The 10,437-nt window shown below is 47.9% G+C and overlaps 1 protein-coding gene across 4 annotated transcripts; it reads right to left on the minus strand.

Annotated features, from left to right (window-relative positions):
• Nucleotides 1-407: 407 nt before the first annotated feature.
• Nucleotides 408-5,993, minus strand: LOC119356229. Of its 4 annotated transcripts, none has more exons than XR_005171875.1 (2): nt 2,775-5,993; nt 408-1,577 (listed from the first exon to the last, which is right to left on the minus strand). XR_005171875.1 is itself a non-coding variant. In XM_037623155.1 (2 exons), exons 1-2 carry the CDS (start codon nt 4,045-4,047, stop codon nt 2,932-2,934), a joined length of 693 nt encoding a protein of 230 aa, XP_037479052.1. In that variant the 5' UTR covers nt 4,048-5,993; the 3' UTR covers nt 408-2,931. The 4 variants fall into 4 exon arrangements, 1 of the variants encoding a protein (XP_037479052.1); XR_005171873.1 differs by having other exon boundaries at nt 408-2,198; XR_005171874.1 differs by having other exon boundaries at nt 2,078-5,993.
• Nucleotides 5,994-10,437: the final 4,444 nt, after the last annotated feature.

Genomic DNA, 10,437 nt, shown 5'->3' on the forward strand with positions numbered 1-10,437 from the left:
AAATGCGTAATTATGTACGCATGGCATGGATTTCGCTGTTTGGCGGGGACTGGGGTGGGGCCGCATTGCTATGCGAGCTCTGAGCGTGCCAGGCGGTCTTGTTGCAGATTACTCTGGGCACGCTTGACGGTGTGTGGGTGTTTAATCACTGATCGATGGTAAAATTTTAAGAGAGGATTGCAAGAAAATAATAGCCTAAACTAGACAGGGTTGAGGACAAAGAAAGCGTAAACAACAAGGAGAAATTCAGATTTTACTAATCGTCTTTTTGGTATTTTCTTAAGCTTGAGAAATTAGAAACTACATAGGCAGACATTCTGAACAAAGAGAATTAACAAGACTAGAACACACATATGTATATATAACTAGTACGTACAAGACACAGGGAAGAAACAAGACTATGGACATAATACAATTGTTTCACATCGCACTCAAACGCACATATTCATATATCACAGGTACTTGAGCAACACAGTAACTAAAATTGAACCAACACGACTACGCAACAAGTGTAGTACTCAAGTGACCAATTTAACTAATTAACTCATACAAGAACAGGGAGTCACATGCCCCAGAACAATTCACATATGACAGATTTAACACTACACAAGCACAAATCTGAAACTGAACAAACAACTTAGTAGAACAGTACAAAAATTTAGAGTACAGTAGCAAGAGAAGAGAGAGATTCAGAGATTAATTCCTGGTTAATCTTTAGGCTTGTAGCTGTAGATGGTGTAGGTGATGGAGAAGATCAGCAGGGAGGCGAGTTGGAGACAATCTGCATCAAGATTAGTAGAGGGAGAGAACAACAGCGGGGTAAGAGAAAGAAACAACAGTTTTGGTTCAGAGAAGAGCAAAAGCAGGAGGTGTGGGAGAGAAGAAGCAGCAGGAGCGTTGAGAAAGGAGCAGTAGCAGGTTCGTGGGGGAAGGAGCAGTAGCAAAAGGTTCAGAGAAGAGGCAGGGAGCAGCAAGGTAGGCGAAGGGAGCAGCAGCGGGGCTTGGAGAGAGGAGAAGGAGGAGCAGCAGGGGCGCAACAAGAAGAGCAGCGGGGATGCGGGAAGAAGAAGTAGAAGGGCAGCAACAGAGTTAGGAGAAGAAGAAAGGTGGAGGAGCGGCAGGGAGATGCATGGGCGGCGGCGCGAGGTGATGAGGCGGCGCTGTGGATGGTGGTGAATGGAGGCGCAGGGTGATGGTGGAGGTGTTGGTGGCGCGCTGGGGTACGGTGGTGCTGGTGATGGATGGCGCAGAGGCGCACCACCACGCCAGCCTGGCCGTGGCGGCGGCCGGAGGTGAAGAAGATCTGGTGAGGGGGAGAGAGATGGAGATGCCAGGCCCGGAGGGGATCGAAGGAGATGGCTAGGGATTTTGACCCCTCGATCTGATTGTCCACTTTGCTCTTTGGCCCTTCTACTTATCTTCCTCCTTCACAAGTTGATCCTGCTCTTCTTTAGGCAGACCCTTGAAGCTTTAACATTTATCACACTCAAGTCCCTCTTCCTTCTCTTCTTTCATATGCTCATCTCGATATCCACATGGACGGAATCTTGACGATTATAGTGCCTTATCGCACTTGTCTGCAAAAGCAACAAGTCACAAGTAAATGATCTCTTTAAATGATTTTCGTTCACATATGCAACAGTTCATAGCAAGGATTGATGGTCAGATCACAATATATAGTATATTTGAGTGCAAAATTATGTGTATGAAATGTGCTTATCAAGTTCCCCCACACTTAAATCTTTACTTGTCCTCAAGTAAAGGCAAATGACAAGAGCTAGATGGTGAACAGTGAGCTGACTAGAGAATGTCCCAGTAAAGTAGATCTCCAAACATCGCATGCTTTGGACTTAGCTAGTGAAAATCAATGGTTAAGAGTGCTACAAAGCAATAGGATACTATTAGATCATTTTCAACTTTTACAATGATGCAAGAAGATTAGCAAGTTCAAATGCTGATTATGCCAAAGGTTCCTAAAGAGAACATGATCTTGAGAACAAAAGGAACTTGAATTAAATCTTGTGATCAAATCACTTATTTACTGAAATAAAGCAATGATTATTTTTATTAGTCTCACCATAGGAACATACCACCGATCCCGAGAACATGGTATACACCTGGCTCGACCAATTATTGGTATTTTTTTAGTTTGTCTCCCCAAAGGAACATACCACCGATCCCGAGAACATGGTATACACCTGGTTCAACAATTACATTTTTTAATATAATTAACTCCTATCCGATCAAACCAGATTTCACAAGACACCGATCCAGGGAACATGACATGCTACTGTTAGGTAGATCAGATAATTATACACTATAAGATATGCCTATTTTAATGAACAAACACAAGAATCATCACTCAACTAGGTCTGGTTCACATGCTACCGATCCAGAGAACATAGCATGCTAATCCATAGTGGTAAGTGATTGCTCTGAATGGGAACACATTAGGCACAAACTCAGCATCTGACACTTAATGATCTAGGTGTATCGAGGTAAAAGCAGAAAATGATTAAGTTTTCTAGTGTACTTGGGACTTGAGCACTCAAAACTAATAGTTCTCACTAATTTCAGCAAAGCACGCAATATGTAGATCACTAGTTTACATGGCATTCAACAATCGGTTCGCATATTCTCATGAAGCACCATATGTCAAATAAAATTCAGTGGGGCAACATTTAAGAAATGGATTAATAAGCAACCCAAATAACATTTGATTTCAGCATGTATAAATGGATGATATACTCGGAATGGGTCATGAAACAGCTCACCGGGCTTTGATGATGTAGCACTCGCTTGATCACTCTCTAAGCTGCAGCTCTTCTCCTTTTGCTTCCTCATGGATGCTCTAGCTTCACTCTTCTTCGTGTGTGCCCCCTTGCTTCTCCTCATCCCCATGCTCTGAGTCCACCAGGGTCCCAAGGAATGTCACCTTGAACCTGGTCAACATGTATTGATTCGTGCACAAGCAAAAAACTGAAAAGGCACTCAACCAAAGAGACAATGCAAGTGGTAGGGATAATACCCTCCAAGTCATCAATCAAATATCCAATTACATAAGCATAGCTATAAAGCACATGTTTTAGGATGGTAGAAATCAGCAAGGTCGACACTAACATGAGGATGAAATTTATCATTAAGCTCAAGACTAGTATGGGAATAATATGTTTCATTAAGCATAGGACTAGCATAAGGAAAATAAGTGTCATCATCGGGAATGAGAGCAATGCCACCAAAAGTGTATGTATGATCATGTCCAAGCAAATAATTTTTCAAATCTAGCTTAATTGATGGTATAATGCAATGCAAAGTAACAACAAAGATCTCATAAGGAAGCATGTCATCAAGAGGATTGGATAAACCTGCTAAATCACGCTCCTGTAGGACGATGGGCAAATGCATTTCTGGTTCTTCATCTTCAATCACATCAACTTCTTTTGCTTCTTCAAGAGTAATAGATGATGAGTCTTCAACTTGATCACTTTGTTGTTCGAGCTCTGGATCATCTTGTTCCTTGTCTTCAAGTATTTCTTCTTCAATCTGAGGTCTTTCTTCCTCTGGATGCTTACTATCTTGCTCAGCTGGATGTGACGGTATTGGAACCTCACATGTATCAAGGGGAATCTCGGCAACACTCGGCTCAAGGAGGGAGGAGATAGTACTACCAGCGTTGATGTTCTTCTCAATCTTCCTTACTTCTTCCACTAGCTCTTTTCCACTCTTGATCTCCTTCATTTCCTCTAGTATCACCGGCCTCATTGGATCATCTTCAACACTCCAAATGAACTCGAGACTAAGCAATGTGAGCTTGTCTATATCATCAAAATCATCTTGTGTGGGCACTTGTGTTGAAGGTGTTGGTTGACCAAATGGAGGAGCATTTAACTCCATTGGCAACATCTCCTGGTGTTGAGGTATATGAGTAGGAGGTGAATCGCATTGTTGTGGTGCATAGTTGTTGCTCTCGTCATTGTACCTAAATCCCTGCATTGGATAACTAGAGGCAAACGATGAGATCTCAGGGTTGTTGCTCCTATATGACATATTCTGGTTTTCAGGCACCCATATGAGTAATTGTTTTGGTATGAGCTAGGCTGTTGGGCGAAGCTCATGCCATAACAATCGGGAGGGTGAGAGTAACCACGCTGACATTCAGCGGGTGAATGGCCCTGAAATCCAAAAATATGGCAGGTAGGAGCAACATAAGGATAGCCTCTAGAATAAGGATCATAAGAGCTAGGCCTATCCTCAAAAACTATTTCTCGCTGCTGAGCTAAATCATCTAATCGATGGGAAATCTTACTTATCAAGTCTTGAATACTTTCCGTGTTGTTTGTAGTGTTGCTCGACAAAAGCATGATAATCTGAATAGTAAGCCATATCTGAGAAGATGCAATAACCTGCAGAATGACCAAGCAAAGAAAGAGAAAATAACTTGAACAAGGGTTAGGGGTTAGAGATATATCACATATATCTAGCACAAAGGGAAAAACAAGAAAAACCTAGTCTATAGCCTAACACGGTCGCACGACTCTAGTCCCCGGCAACGGCGCCAAAATGATCGATGGTAAGTACAGTGGGTTTTTCATGCCCAAACTGGGGATGTCGTGTTCTCCTCAGGGACCAGGCAATGGCAACGATGCTCAGCTAAAGCTAGGTGACAGAATTTTAAGAGAGGATTGCAAGAAAATAATAGCCTAAACTAGACAGGGTTGAGGACAAAGAAAGCGTAAACAACAAGGAGAAATTCAGATTTTACTAATCGTCTTTTTGGTATTTTCTTAAGCTTGAGAAATTAGAAACTACATAGGCAGACATTCTGAACAAAGAGAATTAACAAGACTAGAACACACATACGTATATATAACTAGTACGTACAAGACACAGGGAAGAAACAAGATTATGGACATAATACAATTGTTTCACATCGCACTCAAACGCACATATTCATATATCACAGGTACTTGAGCAACACAGTAACTAAAATTGAACCAACACGACTACGCAACAAGTGTAGTACTCAAGTGACCAATTTAACTAATTAACTCATACAAGAACAGGGAGTCACATGCCCCAGAACAATTCACATATGACAGATTTAACACTACACAAGCAAAAATCTGAAACTGAACAAACAACTTAGTAGAACAGTACAAAAATTGAGAGTACAGTAGCAAGAGAAGAGAGAGATTCAGAGATTAATTCTCGGTCAATCTTTAGGCTTGTAGCTGTAGATGGTGTAGGTGATGGAGAAGATCAGCAGGGAGGCGAGTTGGAGACAATCTGCATCAAGATTAGTAGAGGGAGAGAACAGCAGCGGGGTAAGAGAAAGAAACAATAGTTTTGGTTCAGAGAAGAGCAAAAGCAAGAGGTGTGGGAGAGAAGAAGCAGCAGGAGCGTTGAGAAAGGAGCAGTAGCAGGTTCGTGGGGAAGGAGCAGCAGCAAAAGGTTCAGAGAAGAGGCAGGGAGCAGCAAGGTAGGCGAAGGGAGCAGCAGCGGGGCTTGGAGAGAGGAGAAGGAGGAGCAGCAGGGGTGCAACAAGAAGAGCAGCGGGGATGCGGGAAGAAGAAGTAGAAGGGCAGCAGCAGAGTTAGGAGAAGAAGAAAGGTGGAGGAGTGGCAGGGAGATGCATGGGCGGCGGCGTGAGGTGATGAGGCGGCGCTGTGGATGGTGGTGAATGGAGGCACAGGGTGATGGTGGAGGTGTTGGTGGCGCGCTAGGGTACGGTGGTGCTGGTGATGGATGGCGCAGAGGCGCACCACCACGCCAGCCTGGCCGTGGCGGCGGCCGGAGGTGAAGAAGATGTGGTGAGGGGGAGAGAGATGGAGATGCCAGGCCCGGAGGGGATCAAAGGAGATGGCTAGGGATTTTGACCCCTCGATCTGATCTTCCACTTTGCTCTTTGGCCCTTCTACTTATCTTCCTCCTTCACAAGTTGATCCTGCTCTTCTTTAGGCAGACCCTTGAAGCTTCAACATTTATACCACTCAAGTCCCTCTTCCTTCTCTTCTTTCATATGCTCATCTCGATATCCACATGGACGGAATCTTGACGATTATAGTGCCTTATCGCACTTCTCTGCAAAAGCAACAAGTCACAAGTAAATGATCTCTTTAAATGATTTTTGTTCACATATGCAATAGTTCATAGCAAGGATTGATGGTCAGATCAAAATTATGTGTATGAAATGTGCTTATCAATCACCGAACTGGTGGATTGACTGAAGAGGCTGCTTTGTGGTTCTGCTGCGAGGGCCGCAATGTGCTCCTCCGTGCGGAGAGAGCGTTATATGTTTCCATTGACTGTGATGACCCCCGAGGTACTGGCATCTTGAGCTTGAGGTATGCATAATACGGTACCGCATTGAATCTCGAATATGCGGTTTGCCCGAGCAGTGTTGAAACCGCAGCCCTCTCTCACTATCAGCTAGAGGTAGAAGAAGACACAAGACACAAGAAATTCCGGGCCGGCGCACGAACACCGCCGTGGGCGCACGCACGCCCTAATCTTCTTTATCTTTTCAATGGCTACATTGCTAGCTCTAAACTGGAGGAGCACACCCACGGCGGCCGCTTTGTAGTCCTACAGCAAACGCAACGCCCACGTTTCTCCAGCTAGCTATCCGCTGCATGCAAACGATCAGCCCGGCCATGCACGCTACACGCACTACGCGCTTGACGCGGCCATCTCCACCGGCCGCTGCTAACAACCTGCTAAACACCGCAACTAATACATGCATGCATGCCCATCTAGCTAGCTCACGTGCTGACCACCAAGCCACGCATACCACGAGCACACACGCACACCCATGCACACAGATCACACACACGAGCACATACTCATGCGTGGCTTATTTCTAACATTCTCCACTCTAAGCCACGACCTCGCCGCCCATCCTGACAGGACTCCGGCCTCTCATCGACTGCCACGGAGAACGCCCTTCTTCATCTCCGGCGACACACGCCGCAGCTTCTCTTCCTGGCGCACCAACGACCTTGATTCCCTCGAGCTCGAACTCGACTTCGGACACTGCCATTACAACGTACATGGCGGGTTTTATACATAGGGACACGCCGGGCATGCACCCACGTCCCAACCCACGTCGAGCGCCCGTCCCGCCCGCTCTGCCCACACCACCTCCGACATGCACGCACATGTCTGGGCGCGGCGAGCCCGCGATGGACCAGCTCAACGCGCACACCCCCGCTCGCCAATGGCCACCCTACACCATGGTCGCGCCGCGCCTGACACGCCCGGCGCGCGCCCATACACGCGCCTGACACATACGACACGAGCGCCGCGGCTCTGTGCCACGCGGCTCCACCATTGTCGCGGCGAGCCGCCACGACGCGCTCACCGCGCCGTCGTCGTCGTTGAAGTCGCCACCACGCAAGTCCTCCGCGTCCTCTTCACCGTGCCACCGCAGCCACCGCGGCCTCCTCGCCACGCCGTGCATCTCCATAGGCCGACACACGGCCCGGAGCATCGCGCAGCCGCCGGCGAACTCCGCCACCGCCGGCACGCCTCCGGCAAGAAGAATGACGCCCAAGATGAACCAACTCATGATACCAAATGTTGAAACCGCAGCCCTCGCTCACTATCAGCTAGAGGTAGAAGAAGACACAAGACACAAGTAATTCCGGGCCGGCGCACGAACACCGCCATGGGCGCACGCACGCCCTAATCTTCTTTATCTTTTGAATGGCTACATCGCTGGCTCTAAACTGGAGGAGCACACCCACTGCGGCTGCTTTGTAGTCCTACAGCAAACGCAACGCCCACGTTTCTTCAGCTAGCCATCCGCTGCATGCAAACGATCAGCCCGGCCATGCACGCTACACGCACTACGCACTTGACGCGGCCATCTCCACCGGCCGCTGCTAACAACCTGCTAAACACCGCAACTAATACATGCATGCATGCCCATCTAGCTAGCTCACATGCTGACCACCACGCCACGCATACCATGAGCACACACGCACACCCATGCACACAGATCACACACACGAGCACATACTCATGTGTGGCTTATTTCTAACAAGCAGTGCATGATAGCCACTGCAGAACGGGACTATATCGAAGATTAACTCCTCGCTTCGGAAGTTATCCGGGGATCCGAAGACCAGTTCCAGTGTGACTAAGCCTGTGTAATGAGCCTCTACACCAGGTATGACGCCTTTGAAGGTCATTTTTGTGGGTTTGATCCTTGAGGGGTCTATACCCATTTTGCACACTGTGTCCTGATAAAGCAGGTTCAGGCTGCTGCCGCCGTCCATAAGGACTCGAGTGAGGTGAAATCCGTCGATGATTGGGTCTAGGACCAGTGCGGCGAATCCACCATAACGGATACTAGTGGGATGGTCCCTGCGATCGAAGGTGATCGGACAGGAGGACCATGGGTTGAACTTTGGGGCGACTGGCTCCAATGCATATACGTCCCTTAACGCACGCTTCCGCTCCCTCTTGGGGATGTGGGTTGCGTATATCATGTTCACCGTCCGCACTTGTGGGGGGAACCTCTTCTGTCCTCCGGTGTTCGGTGGCCGGGGCTCCTCCTCGTCATCGCTATGTGACCCCTTATCTTTGTTTTCGGCATTTAACTTGTCGGCCTGCTTGAACACCCAACATTCCCTGTTTGTATGGTTGGCTGGCTTGTCAGGGGTGCCGTGTATTTGACACGAGCGATTGAGTATACGGTCCAAACTGGACAGGCCCGGGGTGCTTCTTTTGAATGGCTTTTTTCGCTGACCGGGTTTGGAGCCTCTGAATCCGACATTGACTGTTGTATCCTCGATATTGTCGATGTTGATGCGGCGCTTGTGTTTGTTGCGATGTGACCTGCCATTGCTATCCTTGGTATCTGAAGTACCTTGGTTCTTTGATATGTTATTGCTTCGAGCCAGCCAGCTGTCCTCTCCCGCGCAAAAGCGGGTCATGAGTGTCGTGAGGGCTGCCATAGATTTTGGCTTTTCCTGGCCAAGGTGCCGGGCGAGCCACTCGTCGCGGATGTTGTGCTTAAAAGCTGTTAGGGCCTCTTCTCCGGACAGTCGACGATATGATTTTTCTTTGTCAGGAACCGTGTCCAGAATTGCCTGGCCGATTCCTCTGGCTGCTCAATTATGTGGCTCAAGTCATTGGCATCTAGTGGTCGCACATAAGTGCCCTGGAAGTTGTCGAGGAATGCGGCTTCCAGATCTTCCCAACAGCCAATGGATTCTGCTGGCAGGCTGTTGAGCCAATGCCGAGCTGGTCCTTTGAGTTTAAGTGGGAGGTATTTGATGGCGTGTAGATCGTCACCGCAGGCCATGTGGATGTGCAGGAGGAAGTCCTCGATCCATACCGCAGGATCTGTTGTGCCGTCGTATGATTCGATGTTTACGGGTTTGAAACCCTCTGGGATTTGGTGATCCATTACTTCGTCTGTGAAGCATACGGGGTGTGCGGCGCCTCTGTACTGGGCTATATCGCGACGCAGCTCAAATGAGTCTTGTCCGCTGTGTTCCGCCCAGCCGGATTTACTTTTACTATATCCGACATGACGGTTATCGTCTTGCATAGTGGCCCGCCCTCGTGATCCGTAGATCGATCTTGCGTTTTTTGCTTTGTCCTCCAATACATCTCGCAGGTCTAGCGTGTTTCCCCGTGCCTTGACATTTTTATTTGAGTGGCGTTGGGGTGCGGGCTGAGCTTTTGGCTGAAATGCCTCTCTGTCGCGGCCACGAGGTGGCCGATCAGCCGCGTCATATGCTGGAGATGTAGGTTTTAATGCTTCCTCCTCCAGTCGGGGTAGCAATCTGCGCTTTGGGTAACTCTTGGAGGGGCGTTCGAGTTCATATTCCTCATCCGCAAGGACTTCAGTCCATCTGTCAGCTAGCAAATCTTGATCAGCTTGAAGCCGTTGTTGCTTTTTCTTAAGGCTATTTGTCGTGGCTATAAGCCGGCGCTTGAAGCGCTCTTGCTCGATGGTATCCTCAGGCACGACAAATTCATCATCGTCGAGGCTTTCCTCGTCTTCGGAGGGAGGCATGTAATTATCATCCTCCGCCTCTCCATCTGCCGCTCTCTCGGGAGGGCTGGCTTCTCCGTCCTCCTGCTCTAAATCTTGCTGGAGGGGATTGTCATTATCTTCGGCACTGTCCGAGTGCTATTATCTCCTCTGCCGGTATCACCGCTTTTGCTTTGGTAAGACTTAGAGCGGCGCCGCTGTCGTCGGCTCTTGGGTTGCTTCTTGGAGGAGGTTTGAATTTTCATCTTCACATAATTCTCCAACTGTCCTGTTTGATCTTTATGAAAATACTTACACTATGGACTTAGAGGATTTTACCACTGCATGCAAACTTCCACAATGAGGTAGTATAAGGGATCCTCGCAAATCTGAATTTAGAGATTTTCTTGCTAGCATAACTATGGGAGAATCTAGAGATATTACACAAG

Source organism: Triticum dicoccoides, chromosome 2A (genome assembly GCF_002162155.2).
Source record: "Triticum dicoccoides isolate Atlit2015 ecotype Zavitan chromosome 2A, WEW_v2.0, whole genome shotgun sequence".
Classification (NCBI taxonomy): Eukaryota; Viridiplantae; Streptophyta; class Magnoliopsida; order Poales; family Poaceae; genus Triticum; species Triticum dicoccoides.

Coding starts and splice junctions, on each gene's coding strand:
- LOC119356229 (XM_037623155.1), bottom strand. CDS start 4,047: ATGTCATATAGGAGCAACAACCCTGAGATCTCATCGTTTGCCTCTAGT.